The sequence below is a fragment of the Musa acuminata genome, chromosome BXJ2-7 (assembly GCF_036884655.1).
Source record: "Musa acuminata AAA Group cultivar baxijiao chromosome BXJ2-7, Cavendish_Baxijiao_AAA, whole genome shotgun sequence".
NCBI lineage: Eukaryota > Viridiplantae > Streptophyta > Magnoliopsida > Zingiberales > Musaceae > Musa > Musa acuminata.
This window is the reverse complement of record NC_088344.1, coordinates 32,786,282-32,803,872: the sequence shown is the minus strand read 5'-3', so window position 1 is coordinate 32,803,872 and position 17,591 is coordinate 32,786,282. Positions and strand designations below refer to the sequence as shown.

General features: G+C 36.9%; 2 protein-coding genes across 6 annotated transcripts; one reads left to right on the top strand and one right to left on the bottom strand.

The window, feature by feature from the left end:
• Positions 1-160: 160 nt before the first annotated feature.
• On the top strand, positions 161-8,979 carry LOC103992372 (uncharacterized). 5 transcript variants are annotated; one of them, XM_065118072.1, is made up of 4 exons: positions 161-318; positions 885-1,015; positions 2,294-2,462; positions 5,658-8,979. In XM_065118072.1, the coding sequence occupies exons 1-4, from the start codon at positions 216-218 to the stop codon at positions 8,819-8,821; spliced, it is 3,567 nt and encodes a 1,188-aa protein (XP_064974144.1). In that variant the 5' UTR covers positions 161-215; the 3' UTR covers positions 8,822-8,979. The 5 variants fall into 5 exon arrangements, with proteins under 5 accessions (XP_064974144.1, XP_064974146.1, XP_064974145.1 ...); XM_065118074.1 differs by having other exon boundaries at positions 181-318; positions 874-1,015; XM_065118073.1 differs by having other exon boundaries at positions 187-318; positions 823-1,015.
• Positions 8,980-9,616: 637 nt separating this feature from the next.
• LOC135616219 (anthranilate O-methyltransferase 3-like) lies at positions 9,617-11,189 on the bottom strand. Its single transcript, XM_065115411.1, has 4 exons — positions 11,044-11,189; positions 10,559-10,963; positions 10,198-10,470; positions 9,617-10,074 (listed from the first exon to the last, which is right to left on the bottom strand). The coding sequence occupies exons 1-4, from the start codon at positions 11,122-11,124 to the stop codon at positions 9,709-9,711; spliced, it is 1,125 nt and encodes a 374-aa protein (XP_064971483.1). The 5' UTR covers positions 11,125-11,189; the 3' UTR covers positions 9,617-9,708.
• Positions 11,190-17,591: the final 6,402 nt, after the last annotated feature.

Below are 17,591 nucleotides of genomic sequence, written 5' to 3'. Positions count from 1 at the left end.
ACCCTGAACTTTTATTAAAAATTATTTTTATGGGCCAAAACAGCGAATAAGATGTATTCACCGGCTTCAAGTTTGACATGACGTCATATAAGGGTCGACAATGACGTTAATAACCATTTCCGTTTCGGCAAAGTGGCTCGTTTGGGTGTGATAACCTTAATCCCTGTCTTGGTGAGAGACAGGTAAGTCGAGCCCACCGGAGTTACGTCGGAGGGATGTACAACAACAACAAAAAAAGTCTTTTTTTCTTATTGTCCTCGTTAAAAAGGTGGGACGACGAAATCGACAGCCTCGATCGTGTCTCCCCTAATTTTCAAGGTAATAACGATCGCATCTCCAGTCCTGGTTCATTTGGATTCCGATCCTTCTTTTGCCGGCACTTCAAGCGTCATCTCTTTTCCGTGGATTTTTTGATCTTTCGCGAATTTAATCTCTATGCAGCCGTGGTTCCGATTTGGCTTCTACTTTCCCTATTTAGGGTTCGATGCTTGAACTCCTCGTGCTTTTTGATTCTAGATGATGATTTGAATCAAGTCCGTCCATGTTTTTTCTCGTCCCTTTTTGTCAACTGATTAAAGCCTGGCTTAATCCGTCTTTGAGGGTACACTGTGGATTACCACCGAACTTTTCGTCGTCCCTTTTTGTATTATGGTGGATGATGTTGTGATTAAATATGTTGATTTTTTTCAATTAAAAAGTGATGGTGTTATCTCTACTATCCACCTAAACTTTTAGCATCCTGGCTAGCTGCTTCCTTACTTTGCATAAAGTATTGTTCTTAGACACTGTGAAGACGAACTAACTTGGCATCATGTTGAATAGGTTGAAAATAATTTACATTGAAGCTGATGGCTCTGTTATCTTCACTTGAAGTCCCTTTGTAGTTTGTAGTACCAGAAAGACGTTGGAAAAGATTGGCTTGCCGGTAAAGCCTTCAATGCGAGGAGGAAATTGGGTGGTAGATGGATCTCATTGTCAGGGTTGTTCATCCCAGTTCACTTTTATCAATAGAAAGGTATGCATATTTGGATGTACTTTCTATGACCATGTTCTGGGTTTTTTTGTTCTTTCCTGTATGAGTGTTTTTAACTTAGTCTTTGTCAATGTATGATCATGTGGAAGCACTAACATTGCTAGTCATCCGTGCTATGTTTTTATTTTTCTGGTGCTAAATCCTTGTTTCTTTTTCCAGAATTTATATTGACAAGGCTGTATCTAAGAGGATCAAGGAACTGTAACTATTATGTATGGGTGTCTACAAGTTTACTTTTCTTTTCCATCTCTGCTTGGTGGAATGCCTATGAATGATAACATACTAATATTATCCATAATGAGCTTCAGTGACCATGCAGGAAATATCATGAATATAATTAGTTTCTAGAGATAAATCTTAACAGTATTACCAAATATTTGGGTGAATGAGTACAAATTGATTCCCACATTCTTGCTTAATTGGCAGCATATTTCTGCAATAAGAATTTGGACTTAGATCAATTGATTATTTTATATCCTCCAGATTATCAACTTTATAAAGCCAAGTTCCAAACTCGAATGGCTTAAGCTTAGCCTATGCCATTAGAATCAAAGTCAGCACAAGTTTCAACTTGATTTTGGTAGAATTTTTTCCTGATTACAATTTATGTTTATAAATGCTGTTTGTCATAGAATTGTTGTATATGTTAGAATGCTAACCTTGGAGTTGGTGATGGAACTAGCTTGTGTTTGCTCTGCTGTTGATTGATAATTAACTAACATATGTTATTGAACTGTAGTCTTTGCCTTGGTGTCTTTGGATCAATAGTTGAACACAAAATGACTTGTTTTTTTCCTGATGATGGTTAAAATGTGTTCTTTGAATGTGCTTATGTAGAGGAATTTGTTTCTCATTGAATGTACTTGTTTTTTGAATGAAAGGAGATGTGACTTTGCTAACATGCATTTTTATAAGACATACATGGGCAGTTGTTTCTGTTTTCACTTGCTCCTTTATGGTTGATTATATATATATATATATAATATTATATTGATTTATTCTGAATATATTTTAGACTGACACCTTTTGATGTTCTTGAGAATTGCATATCTTTTACAAGCCATCAGACCTTTGAAAATAAGTAAATATTATTACAGTTTGTACAAGATGGGTAATAAATAGAGCTTTCTGCCAAAGTCAAAAGCCTTCTCGAAACAGTCATTTGCCTTGATAACAAGATTCAGTGTTCATCAATGTCATTATTGCCTACAAGTTACTAGAAGATTCCTTTATAATGATATGTTGCTTTTCTTGCTGTAGCATCACTGTCGCAGATGTGGAGGCTTGTTTTGCAGTAGTTGCACCCAACAGAGAATGGTTTTATGTGGACAAGGTGATGCACCAGTCCGAATATGTGAGCCATGCAAAAGGATAGAGGAAGCAGCACGCTTTGAGTTGAGATATGGACACAGGAAGCAAACTGCTAAAGGTAAATGCTTTGGCTTACTAAATATTATATCTTTTTTCTAAAGTATGTTGCATCATATTTTCATTTACATTCTTGTTCTTTCATTTTTTCCAATGGGAGGACACCAGGAATTGGATTCCTCAAGGAATTAACAGTGAATTAGTCTAGATTGAGGTGACATAGGCAAGATTGAGGTGGCAGTGAGGATTTGTTTCCTGCTAATTATCTGCTAGGAGCATCACTTTCAGGGATTTTTGATAAGTAAAAGTCTTATATTCATATCTGACATGCCTAATAGCTAAGTTTTTATGTCAACCATTCATTTAATATGAACATTCTGCCATATATTCAGGTTTAGTGAACCGTTTGGATTATCCTTTAGTTGCATGCAAACAATGATTTTAATAGGCGCTCGAGCGCTCGCTTAGGCGCTCGGGCAAGGCGAGGTGAGGCCTGAGCGCCTCGCTTCAAAGAGGCGCCACCTAGGCGCTCGCCCGAGCCCAAGCGCTGGGTGCTTCGGGCGAGCACTCGTGTTAAACCAAGCGACCGAACCGGTGTTTTACATCTGGTTCGGCCTCCGATGCTTTAGTTGTGGTTCAATGAAACCAACTAAAGCACCAATATCAGCCTCCCAACATCCCTCTCGTGACTTCCCCAATCCTAACCTTGCTCATGATTCTACTGCTGACATTTCATCTCTACTGCCACTGCCTCTCTCCGCTGTCATTGCCTTTCTTCGTTGTCGCTGCACTCCGCTGCCGCTGCCACTATCACTACTTGCCATTGCTATCGCTGCTCGCCATCGCTGTTGCCGTTGCCACTATTGTCGCTCCTGCTGTCGCTGCTCGCTGCTTCTTCTCTCAGTCAGCAGCCTAAGTGTTACTCTTACACTGCGCCTCACTACTGCTACCGCTACCGCTGCTCATTGATACCACTATCGCTGCCGCTGCCACTACCGCTGCTCGCCGCTACTGTCGTTGCTTGCCACTATCGTCGCTCCCGCTCTCGTTGTTGTTGCCGCTACTCATTGCAATTGTTACTCTTACTCCCTCTACTTACATCGACTCAATAGTATGCTGTTAACTGTATATTAGTCAAGGTAAGCAATACCGAATAATACCGCTCGGTACGGGCGGTATGTACCGGTCCAACGGTATACCGGTACGCGGACCGCCCGTTACCGGGCGAAACGAATAATAATAAAAAAATAATATTTATTTATTTATTTATATATATATTTTTTAGAAAAAGGCTCGGTGACGTTGTCGAGATGCTTATATATGTATATATTTATTTATTATTTAAATAAACGAGGTGATGTCGTGTCACCTCGGTGACGTCGCCCCGCGTGGGGAAGGAAAAGGCGACGTCGCCGAGACGATGCAACGTCGGCTTTTAAATAAATAAAAAAAATATATATATACTGAACGATATACCGCTCGGTATACCGTTCCGTACCGTACCGAGCGAACATCGAAACGCCGGTACGGTATGATATTTCGAACCTTGATACTAGTAACAATATTTTTTTATTTATTAGATTAATAATATATTATTTTGATTTTAATATTACTATTTTTATTTATTTGAAATTATTGTTATTGTTTTGAATTTTGAGATTTTTTGTTAATGGGATATTGTGATTCTGTAAGATTTTTTTTAATTTAATATCATATTTTTATTTAAATAATTATATTTATTAATTATATTATATATTTTTATATTTTAGCGTCTCGTTTCGCTCAGGCGAGCGTCTAGCGCCTCGGGCATTTTTGGACCTTGATGTTTTTTGGCGCCTAATGCTTTTTAAATCATTGCATGCAAATATAACCTATTATTTTGATCCTACCTACACTATTATAGTTTTAGTTTTTATCGTAAGTTTCTTTGTTGATTGCTGTGTTTTGGGATTTTGATTCAGCTATGAGGGTTGATATAAGACTTGTTAATTCAAAGCCTTATTTGAATTCTTTTATTTTAGTAACTTCATGTAGCTGCTCGTTGATTTGCTACAATATTTCAGAATGCTTATTTTAAAGAGTTGTGCAGAATACTCCACCCCAAATTGATGGGAAGTGTTCTAGACAATGATTATGATTAAGGATGTAAGCTATCTGGACATTAATGAGATTAGGCATGTTCTTTTTCCAACAGGCCTGCTGTTCAAGCTTGGCTCATGTTCACCTTTGAGAGGGAATGGCTTGGCGAGCAACTGAGGAATGGGTAGAAGTTTGACACTGAGGATGCAATGCTCTGAGTATATGGTGGTGTCAAGGTGGGTGGTGATGGCAGAGATGTTCATGTGAAGGTGGGTGGTGGCAGTGGAGGCACAAGGAAAGGGAGGTGCTGACAATGAGGATAAAGAAGCTAGGATGATCATGAAAAGCCAGTGTGTTATGGGTAAACAGGCTTTGCCTCCAACATGGCCTTTGTGGAGGAGGAGATTTTGAGAGGATGAGCATTTTCACTGATGGAGGATGCCAGTTGGGAGATGATCGAGGAGAATGAGAAGAGATCTGAAGGGACAGTGCTGCAGTGTATTAAGCTTTCTATATCTAGCTATTATAAGCATATACATACTATTGGCATGATTAAAGTCGGCCATTAATGATAGTGTATAGTAGAGATCACATCTGTCTTGTTAAATACATAATGGAGAGAACTTGAACTAAGCTAAAGTTTGGCCAGGTCCTTGCTGAACCAAACAGGAGTGAACAGGCTAAAGTTTGGGTTCGGCTCAATATGCTGATGAACAATTCTTTAGCTGTTTGGGCTTGGCTTGGTGGGCTTGTGATTTAGCAGGCTTCAGCTGGACATCACACCAAGCCTGAGATCTTCAGGAACAAATCTTTTTTACAGCCCTATGTACGTAATTTGCTTTCTGATAAAAAATATGCAAGTGCTTCATGCGAGGACTTCTGTTATGTGTTGAGGTGCTCCTTATGTGAATTTAATTCTTCAAAAGTTTTATATGCAAAGCTGCACATATTGCCTTCAAAGGAAAGAAAAGAGACATAAAAGGGAATTTGAAGAAATATCATTGTCATACATATTTTAATATTTAAAGATATTGGGAGACTTCAGATAAAAAAAAAGAAGAAAATTCTGCTTCCATGGTTACATATATAGCTTATAGCCAAATCTATCTGAAATGTGTTTCTGATCTATAAAATGCAAAGAGGTCATCTTAGAATTTGCTTGTATTCTTTTTTGCAGTTAATGCAAAACAGGCTTTCAAGCATGAGGAAGAGGTTCTAGGTCAGATTCTTGGAACTGATGGAAAGCATGCATCATTATCTGAACAAAATTCAAACAATCTTGTGAATCTTGATCTTAAGTTGGTACCAAGCAGTGCATCCTGCTCTAGTTCCAGGAGGGAAGGAGATAATATTAGAAGCGTGTCAGTTGATACACACAACAATCTTAAGGTGGATCTTATGTTAGGTGATCCAGAGGAATTGCATCAACAAGCAGTTGAAGAGAAGAGAAAGTATAAAACTTTGAAGGCTGAAGGAAAATCTGAGGAAGCACTTCAGGCATTCAAGCATGGTAAAGAACTTGAAAGGCAAGCTGGTGCTTTGGAAATTACACTACGAAAGAACCGGCGAATGGCTGCAAAGGCATCCAATTTTAGTACTGTTGCTAGCATCCAGAAAATCAAAGGTCATGAAGAGTTTGGTGGTAACCAGAAGTTATCCTCTCAAACAGGTACAGAAGTCAAGGATGACCTTGCAGCAGAACTTCGAGAATTGGGATGGTCTGATGCAGATCTTCATGATGCTGATAAAAGACCAGCAAAGCTTAGTTTGGAGGGTGAATTGTCAAATCTTCTTGCACTAGTTTCTCAAAAATCCTCTCAAGGTATTAAAAAGGGTGGTGTTGATAAGTCAGAGGTCATTGCTCTTAAGAAGAGGGCACTGTTTTTGAAAAGAGAAGGAAAACTTTCTGAAGCAAAGGAGGAGCTGAAGAGGGCTAAATTATTAGAAAAACAAATAGAAGAACAAGAGCTATTGGGTGTGGCTGAAGAATCGGATGACGAGCTGCATACTCTAATCAATAGTCTTGATGAAGACAAACAAGATAACCTAGCATTAGACCATGTATCCGACGCTGGATTCCAATTTGACAACCAGCTTGTTTTCTCAGATGATCTTCCTATTGATGGCAATTTTGAGGTGACTGATGATGATATGAATAACCCAGATTTAGTGGCTGCTTTAAAATCATTTGGTTGGTCTGACGAGGATGAAGAACAACCAGCCAGTCAAAGCAATGAATATGTTCCTTTTGATAGGGAGGCACTGTGTAGACAAGTGCTTAGTCTGAAAAGGGAGGCTCTCAGCCAAAAACGGGATGGTAATATTTCAGAGGCGATGGAACTGCTGAAGAAGTCAAAATTACTGGAAAAGGACCTGGAGGGTATACAATGTAGTTCTGAAATTGTTGCATCAGAATTTAAGAAGAAGAGTTCAAGCCCTCAAGTTGATGTGGCTGCAATGCAAACAGTTGAAGAGGAGAATGTTGCTGAAACAACAGGTTCTCATTTTAAGTCGCCACCAAAAAGTAAGCTAATGGTTCAAAAAGAGCTCTTGGCTTTGAAAAAGAGGGTGCTCACATTTAGAAGGGAAGGTCGAATAGATGAGGCAGAAGAAGAACTGAAGAAAGGAAAGATTTTAGAACAACAACTGGAAGAGATGGAAAGTGCTCCAAGAAACCATGGAGAAGACTTGAGGAAAGAAAAGGTTCTGGAACAACTGGAAAATATGAAAAGTACTCACAGAAAGCCTGTCGCTGAGGTGGCAAAGAAGAATTTGGACATCACACATGTGCATGAAGGTGGTGATACCAGGAGTTTGAATCTTGGGGAGGAAAGATATGAGACAGAGGTAACAGAGCAAGATATGCATGATCCTGCATTTTTGTCACTTTTGAAAAATATGGGGTGGAATGAGGATGATGATGTTGATTCTGTTGGCATGACAAATAGACCATCTAAACAGATGAATGATCCATCTACGCATGATAATGCCCCTCCTTTGGCTCCTATGAAGGCAAAGAGAAGCAAGGCTGACATTCAGAAAGAATTATTAGCCATAAAAAGAAAAGCTCTGGCACTAAGACGCCAAGGAAGGACTGAGGAGGCTGAGGAAGAGCTGGAAAAAGCAAAAGCCCTGGAGACCCAAATGACAGAAATGGAAGTCTCTAGTAATGTCAGCTCTGTGGAGGTGGATTCACTTGGTTTTGAAACCTTGATTCCACAAAATCTCTCTGTTAAAGAGCATGCTTCTGGTGATGCACGAAACACTGCTGGAAGCCTAGCATCATTTGCACTAAACAAAACACCAAAAGATGCAGCAGTCCCACTGCATGTTCCCATGGGAAATTCCACTTTGCACCAGTCAAACCAGTCCCTGAACTTGGAATGTCTCTCTGGCAGTGAGGCTGAAGCTTTGCACTCATCAATGAGGGGATCGGTGAAAAGAGAGGGTACAGATGCCAACTTATTCTCTATTACTAGTGCACCTGTTATGTTGGCTGTGGAGAGTACTTTGAAAGAGAAGACCAGCTCGAAAAGTGGTGAAATTGGTCACACAACTTCACATTTTCAGAGTCAGGAAACAGATGCCACTGAAACGAATAACATGGGAGCACAAGAACAGAAGGTGGCACTTGTGGCTGATGCTTTCAGGGATGAAATTTTAGCACGCAAGAGAAAGGCTGTTGCACTGAAGAGAGAAGGGAAACTTGCAGAAGCCCGAGAGGAACTGAGACAGGCAAAGCTCTTGGAGAGGAGTCTGGAAGATGGTCAACAAGCAGATGTGGTTACGCGAGGTGCTTCAACTCCTGACAGTACTGCTCTAAAGCAAGAGAACATACCTAGCCCATCTGAGAAACCAAAATCAGGCCGTGATCGCTTCAGAATTCAACAGGAGTCCTTGTCTCATAAACGTAATGCTCTCAAGTTGCGTAGAGAAGGAAAGATAGATGAATCAGAGGCTGAACTTGAATTAGCAAAGGCTTTAGAAAAACAATTGGAAGACTTTGATCAAGGTTCAAGCACTAACATGACCGGCAACAAATCCGAAGCGATGGATGATGTAGTTGTGGAGGATCTTCTTGATCCTCAACTTCTGTCTGCCCTTAAAGCTATTGGATTGGAGGATAGTGTTATTACCAGCCAACCATATCATGAAACAGATGCCCAGCCAAATTTTGACAGGAGTGGTAACCAACGCATGGAGAAAGCTGATCTGGAAGAACAAATCAAGGCTGAGAAGCACCGAGCACTCAATTTTAAACGGGCAGGTAAGCAGGCAGAAGCTTTAGAGGCTCTTCGCTCAGCCAAATGTCTCGAGAAGAAGCTTGCAACATTGACTTAGGAGCCCAAATTGAGATAATCAGTTCCTAGAAACCACATGCACTTCTGGGATCTCACAGGTGCCTGAAAAATTATGTAGAATCATATCGAAGGTAAGCTTCCTTTTTAGACCAGATCAAGATTAAAAGCTCTTGGCAAATCATTTTGATAATATTATAATTTTAGATAAAGTGACATGACACTCTCAAATTAAAAAAAAATTTATTAGTATCGTAAAGTACTAATGTTATTCTGATATAAAATTACATCCAAGTTAGATACTATTTTTTTTAATTTTTTTTATTAAATGCTAATCTATATTTAAAGTAAATATTAGATCCTTAATATATATCTCAAATATATTCCCAAACATAGTCAAAATTATTACCTTAATCTAAAATTATTTTATAAAAATATGAGATAATATAATCATAAAAAGCGGCTTTTAAACCCTATCTGGAAATGACTCTCGATGTTAAATTACTGAAAAATGATTTTGAGACGTAGACATTCCAATCATGTCACTCTCCGTCATACGTCTTGTCATTCGATTGAGAGTTCCGTCGTCGTGCGGTGAATTCAGTTCAACGCGTTCATACGTAAGAATTTGATTGCCTACAGCAAACCCTTTTGCTATCCTCCTCCTGAGTGATGGCATGTGGCTGAGGCAAAGTCAGTCATCGATCAGATTCAGGTGGCCATGAATGCCTTAAATCTAACTTTGCCGGCCATTTCCGAAGCAAATCGCCACCACAAATTAATTAGGTGCAGAGCTAAGTTTTATTGGCGACAATGTTATCGATACATGCCAGCATACTGACCGAATGCGGTGATTCACCACGTACGCATTTTTATTGCATTAAAGGATACATACTTCTATTAATTTGCGTTAATGCTCGTTCACCGCTCTCAAGCTTTTTTCTTCAAGGCAATGACCATAACGGTGTGCTTGGTTTTCTCTTTGAGGAGATGCCTCGCAACCTTGTCGGCATACCGTGAGAACAGCTCATCGAGTATGGCATCCCCGAAATGATGTGCGATCAAGGATTCCGACACAGCCCGTACACACTTCGCCACGTTCTTCCCGTTCAGTACATTGTCGAATACGATATCGTCGTCGTCGGTGTCATCGAACGGGTCCCAGTTGCACTCAAAAATCTGTGCTTGTTCCAGATCAAATAAACCTTCGTCATGGATCACTGCCTTCACTTCCTGCATTGAGGGAGTATATATTGGCAGATTGAAGGCGTCCAGTTTATCTTCTGATACGATTCCCTGAATTCAATAGACACAAGACTCGGGGTGGTCAGTTTTGTTCTTGCCGCTTCATAGTGGGACAGAAAAGATCGGATATGACGACGCTGAGGAGTTCGAGTTGAAGATTGGAGGTATACGTACCTGTGAGACCATGGCATTAAGGGCCTCCGCTAATAGTCCCCACATATAGCTTAGCCCGCCATTGGCTGGCTCTTTGTTTCTTCTTCCTAGGAATGTTAATACCATTCCCCCTCCGATGCTTAGTTCCATGTAACGAGATTTGAGAAACGTGGAGAAGTCCCTCCGGTGTTGTTCTTGGTACGCATTCACGACCTGGGGTGGGCTGTTCTCTGCAATATAGATGTTGCCCTTGTTCAGCGGAACACCCTGCTCACTCTCGAGACCTTGTGGAACCTAAGACACATAGTTCATGATCAGTGGTAGAACATCAACACAGTGCAACACCGCACGCATGACATGAGAAAGCACAGTCGTGATCGACCTGAGAGAGCCACATGAGACAGTAGTTAGAGTGGAAGAAGTGAACAGTGTTACGCGGGAAAAGCCTCCCGTAGAAGGAGCCGGGCATGCCCACAACGTAATGAGGCACGAGCAGGTCCCCCTTCTCCTCCTCCATCTTCTTCTCGTATCTTTCCAAAGATCGGAAGACATTATTGAAGTCATTTCCCGGGAGGTCGTTCAAGAAGAACTGGATCTCCGGTGGCTTCTGTTCCAGCCTTCGACGTAGGTCGCCGACGATGCCAAGCACCTCAGAGACCACAAGAAAGGTGTTCGGACCCGACGAACAACCGAGGTCGACGACGACCATCCTCTCAGGGAGCAGCGTCTGGTACAACTCAGCTATGGCGGTCTCCAATATGGGCTTCGTTCTATAAAGCGCTTTCTCCTGAATACAAACACAGTAAGCAACTCAGTAAACCGAAGATTGATTCAACTAATTACACTACTTCGAGGAAGACGACGAACTTGAAGTCTGGAATTAGTGGCGTAGCTGGTTTCTCCGGCTCCTCCAACCATATGAAGGGCTTGCTCTACCTTGATGGCCATCTTCTTATCTCTGTCTTTTAAGAGCTTCTCGTGCTTGGCAACCGCTGAGCTCCAAGCCACAGGGCCAATACATATATATAGACCGTGATTTCTCTCACCTTCAATTTTGACGTCAATAATAATATACTTTATCACGTCATCACTCATCTTACTGTAAGCATGTGATGTGGCTTGGAAGTTGCGTGTTGTGGTGCAGCACTTACAGCCACAATTGATATACCGTCGTCAGCTTCAGCCAGTTGGACAAGGAGTCACTCTTCTTCCTCCCATGTATTGTATGATCAGAAGATGTTCATCAGCATGAGCACAAAAGGTGTTTCTGGAATTACAAGTCACACCAGGAACACGTTTTTGATTATGATTAATCTGGAAAAGAAAATGCTACAGAAAAGTCAACACACGGAAGCATAGACAAATTCTTGCCCGTCGCAATAGAGGTTTGAACGTTCTTTCTCTCAGTCGTATCCCTAGCATTATTCACGTGGAATCTCATAAACTTGCTGCTATTGGACGATCCCATGGCTCTCCATTGTTGTGAACTGCAGCCCACACATAGCGTTATTCCTTTCTCTGTTAAAGCAAAAAGGACATGCTCTACAAGGGGAAAAAAACAAAAATCAGTAACCAACAAAAGTTATCATCAAAAAAATAAAAAAAATCACTAAAAGAATTAGTAATGTTATGAGGTCCCATGGTTAAAAGTTTTTGTGTCTTGAAAAGACACTATTGTCACTAAATTATGGATTTTAATGATAGCTTATTCTATTAAAATTCTGTCACTAAAATGAAATAAACTGATGAAATAATATTTCGACGATACTATTTGGTGATGAATAATTCTGTGACTAAATGTCTTGACGAAAAGTTTCACCGAGAACTTAGCGATTTCTGATTAAACAAAAGAGATGATAATTCGCCTATCACTAAAATGTTTGATCAAAAATTTTAGTGACAATTAGTTGAATCTTTCACTAATACTTATTTAAATGAAAACAATATGAGCAACAATTACATTAGCGACATACTATCAATTTTGTTGGGCTAAATTCTTAATTCAAATAGATTTATATGGTCTTTATGATAAAACTATCAAATTATATTCTAATTCATAATCTTAATGGGTAAATTATGAAAATAATCTGATATTTTATCCTGATTAATTATATTAAATATAATAAAAGATCCTGTGGGATAACAATTATTATATGAAATATAATCAGTCACAATATGATGTCTAATTACTTATGTGATCCATATTTTAACTTTATATATAATTTTAATTAATTAAGAATGCTGTGGCTAATTCTTAATTAATTAAGATTATATGGATCACTAGACATTTTAAACATAAAAAAATTTGCTCATAAGCATAATTTAATATAACTAAATATGCATACATAATATGAGCATTTTACCAACTAAAATGTTGAAAATGATATTTCCTCATGATTTTCAATAAAATATATCAAGAAGAAACCAAAATCAAATCATTTTCATGACATAAAAAATGAAAACTCTTTCGTATCAAGGCATAGGTCAAAAGGCTCTGATACCAAATGTTAGAAATCACTGAAACCAACTTATATTTCTAAATCATTATAATATAAACATAATAAAAACTAATGCGGAAATAAACTAGCGTACCTCCAGCCATTGTCGCCAAGAATTTCTACAGAGGTTTCTTTTTAAACTTTGGTACTTCTCGGCTCAGAACTCTCGCTTTAGATGGTGTAGGAAAGCCTTTCGCTTCAAAGAGATGATTGAGTCCAGGAACCAAAATTCTCATATATATATAGATATTCTCCCATCAAGAACATTTATCATCACCAAATCATAACGTTCAAGAATTAATTTAAATTTGTAACGTTTGGACCATAATTAAGAACTTTAATGATATTAAATATTCAATTTAATAATAATGGTTCCATGTATAAAGAATAAAAAACTAAAATTATTTAAATCATAATAAATGAAGAAATTCATGATAATGAATTATGAATCTTAATGATAACAATTATATTATTATTAAATTAAATATTTAATAATAACTGTTACATCTTCATCATAATAACAATCGATATTTCCTTCTATGAGGTTGAGTTGAATCTAATTGGAATTAGATGACGTTGATCATTTGTAATCGCACGTTGCAAATAATAATACCTCTTATTATATATAATATATATTAGTATTAAAGTACGTGTTGTCACTAATGGAGATTTTAGTTACTATAGTAAAATTATTTATCAATTAAAATTTGAAATTTAACCATGCTATGCCATGTCAATCAAACATCTTATCATTTAGATATGTCAATTAACCATTACACGTTAGAATCGAGTTGACACTAAAAAATGATAAATTAGTATAATGATAAAATTATGATTTTAAAAATTTATTTTAATTAAATATGATATTCGATAAAGCCCATATATAATATGTTTAATGAAAGCATATGGAAGCATAGTGAAAGTAAAATAGTTTGGTATAAAGGTAAATTATACAAAATAAATATAAACCAAATTTTTATAGTGGTTCAGTCGTCGTGACCTACATCCACTCTATCGATTTCTCGAGGCCAACGACATCCATTAACAATCTTCTTTCGACGGACGAAGATCAACTACCCTTTTATGACTCGATTCTCCTTTTGACAAGTTCAGGAGAGAACCTTTACACCCTCTTTTTACAAAACTTCCCTCGTACTCTTCTTTAAAATGGTCTCTAAATTTTAGGAGGAGGGACTCTAGACTTTACAAGGGTTTTCAACTCTAGAAACACAGAGTTTTTGTTCTCTTCTTTTGCTACTCTATTGCAGGAATAGCTAGGGTATTTATAGATCCCAAATGGCTTCAAAACGTGGAGCCAAAATTCAAATCCCTGAGATTTCGGGGTACGGGCGGTACCATCGCCTGCACTGAGCGGTACCACCACCGGCAGCCTGACACTGGGCGATACCACTGCTTGACAATCTCTCGAAGACTATGTCTGAGCAGTACTACTACCTAGACCAGTGGTGTCATCGCTTGACATAGTCTCGGAGACTGAGCCACGATGGTTTCATCTGTTGGGTCATTGTTTGGACCTTTTCACTTGGCCCAACACAACCCAAACTTGGGCCAAATTGACTCCTAATTGAGTTGACCCAATTCCAACCTAATTATATGCTAACTACGAATTTTAAGGCACACACTAAGCTAAATAAATTTGGTAAGTCTAGGTTTCCTCCGGCGAGTTTCTAGCGATCTACCGGTGAACTTCCGATGATCTCTCGGCAATGTTCCAGCGGACTCCCGGTGAGCTCTTGGACTTCACGATGATCTTCTTGGCGAATTCTGATGAGCTTCTTTAGCAAGCTCCTGGACTTCTCGGTCAATTCCAATAGAACTTCCGACGAACGTCCAGACTTTCGACGAACTCCCAACGAAATCTCATTCTTAACTCTAGGACTTCATTTTGCTTTATGCCTTGATCGCTATCATAGTTAATCCTGCACAATTAAAACCTATTTCGATCTAGACAGTTATTACAAAGCTTGAATCATGTTGCCTGGCAGGTCATTGGTTCATCGATGCTTCATCCGATTCTTCGATGCATCATCCTCTCTTACGGTCTATTGCCCAATCGGTTAGTTGACCTCTGTAACTCTGATTTTCTTGATATAATTTCCGCTCTTTTTGGCTTAATGCCCGAACTCATGGCCCGAAGCCTTCTATTGATACGTCAACCGATCCTCCGGCTCGATGTCCAATCTTCTGACATATTTCTCTCTGGTCCAACATGATTATTCTTGCTTTAATTGTCTTTCCCTGATCGAAGCTACCTATGTCACTCAAAATGCAGATCAAATCATAAACACTATCAATTGGTTTCATCATCAAAATTTGAGATTCAATTATCTCCCTTTTTTTTATGATGATAACCGATTGATGACGGAGTTAACCTTAACTCCCCTTATCAATATGTTATATTGATAGAACTCTTGGATTCAAAAATCCAAGTAACATATATCATCATAAAATTATGCAAATCATCATTATACTTCTCCCCTTTTGTCATCAACAAAAAGGAGAAGTACAACTATCAAGTATTTGAGATATATAATTTTCATAACATACAAGCCAATAAATTTTTTCATCACTTTACAACATGCATAATCACCAAATCATCATTAATTTTAAAGATATGTAAGATTGCAAATTTTGTAAGTTTGTATTTTTGCTTCTTACGATAGGCAAACTAGCAATTTTTGGTGATATTCAAGATAACAAGTTCTTTCTTCTCTTTGAGAAGTGTAATTTTTTTATTCCTTTGCAAAGTACAAGCTAGCAAAACTTTGCATTATTTTACAACATACAAGCTAGCAATTTAGCAAATGCTACTTCTCTTTGAAGTACGAGGGCTAGCAAGTTTTTGAAAAAGAATGCAAGATAGCAAGCTAGCAAAATAGCAATGCATTATTTTAGAATAAACTAGCAATTTTGTTTCCTATTAAGTTTTTCTTATTGTATTTTGTAAGCTAGCAAATTTAGCAAGTTTTACATCATTTTAAAACATGAATGAAGGATAAGATCATGTGAATACCAAAAGACATGATTTATATAGTAAATCTTCTCAAAAGCAAGAATCATATGAGAATAAACGAAAATCTCAAGTTAAGAAGAGAAGGTTCATGATTCGATTGAAAAAATCTCATTTAGATTCAATTCATCTAATCATCAAAATTATTTTCAAGAGATTCAAAATGATATAAATAGATTTATCAATCTTTTGAGATGCTAGCTATTATCTTTCTCCCATTTTTTAATTTTAAAAAGAAAGAAGAAGAGAAGAATTTTATAATTGTATAATTCATTTCCTTCTTACATCAATGTTCTAAGCATCACATAAATACAAAGGTGTCATATGAAAATCATGACATGAAAAATGGAAGATCACAAAAGATCAATTGTGAATGATTCATCTAAATAATTCTCAATAAGAATGAATGATACAAGAACACATAAGAGATTTTGATTCATCTATAATATATCTCAATTCATTATGAATCATAAAAAAATTATAATTTCAAAAAATCATAATTCAATTAGAATGTTTTTTTCTTAGTAAACAATAAGAAGAAACATAGCAATGATACCAATCATGATTCATTTGGATAGTAGATAGCAAAAAGAAAAATCAAGGATAAAAGATCTCGATTCGTATAGAATAAATCTCAATAAGAAGATATGAGAACACATAATAAGATATCTTGATTCATAAATAATTTCAAGTTATAAATCTTGAGAAATCAAGAGAAAAACCATGATTCATTTGGATAAATCTTAATAAGAAGATAGAGAACAGAGATCTTGATTCATAAACGATTTCAAGTTATAAATCTCGAAATTCAAGATCATGATTTCAATAAAACCAATTAAATTCAAATCATCAAATTATCAATATTACTTTCAAGAGATTCAAAATGGCATAAATAATTTTATTAATCTCTTAGTGAAAAATCAATAAGATAGAGAAAAAAAATTAAAAAAAATACTTTCCTTTTTTTAGTTGTTTCAATTTAAGTGATTTGATTTCTTACATGTATGTCCTTTTCTTTTATGCAAAATACATGTATCATTCATTAAAACCAAAAAAAAAATTTCATAGTCAAAATCATCGTGACAAAAAATATAACACATTAAACATAAGGCTTCTTTAAACAAGTGATTTGGTTTATTATTTTGATACCAATGATAATATATTTTCCTTTTTATGTGTTTCAATTTATGTGATTAATTTTATATAAGTATGCTCAAGTTTTTCGTATGAAAACCCTACATCATAGTTTAAAATCGAAAGAGCAAATCTTATCATAGAAATCATCAAGATCAATAAACCATAAATCACCCAAAAATCATTATTACTTCAAATCATCATTTATAATTAAATATAAAGTCATCAAGATACCAAATCTTTTAACATTTTCATTATTACATCATCAAACATGATTTTATTAAACATAGAGCATTTTTAATCAAAATCATTTTGTTTGTTATAGTAATACATTTTCCTTCTTTGCATTAATGATTCAATCATATCATAAGATATCATAAAGGAAGTATATCATTAAAAGATATAAGATCAAAAGAACATAAGATTTCAAATCATTATACATAATTAAATCTATTAAATGATCATTTTCAATTAAAATGATTAAGTGAATTTAACTTATCATCCTTAGTGCTAAGAGTCATACTCTATTTTTTATTTTTGAAAATCACTAGAAGGGTAAGCATGATCCTAAAACTTTTAACATTTTCATTACATCAAGTAATTTCAAAGTAAACTAAGGGGATTTTGGTTCCCTTGTCGTCGATAGTCAACAAAGCGAAGTTTGCCATTTTTTTTTTCGATTTGCTCCTTGTCTTCGGAGATACTCGTTTCGTCTCAAAGTGCTTCATTCTTCTTACATTTATAGTAAGTAA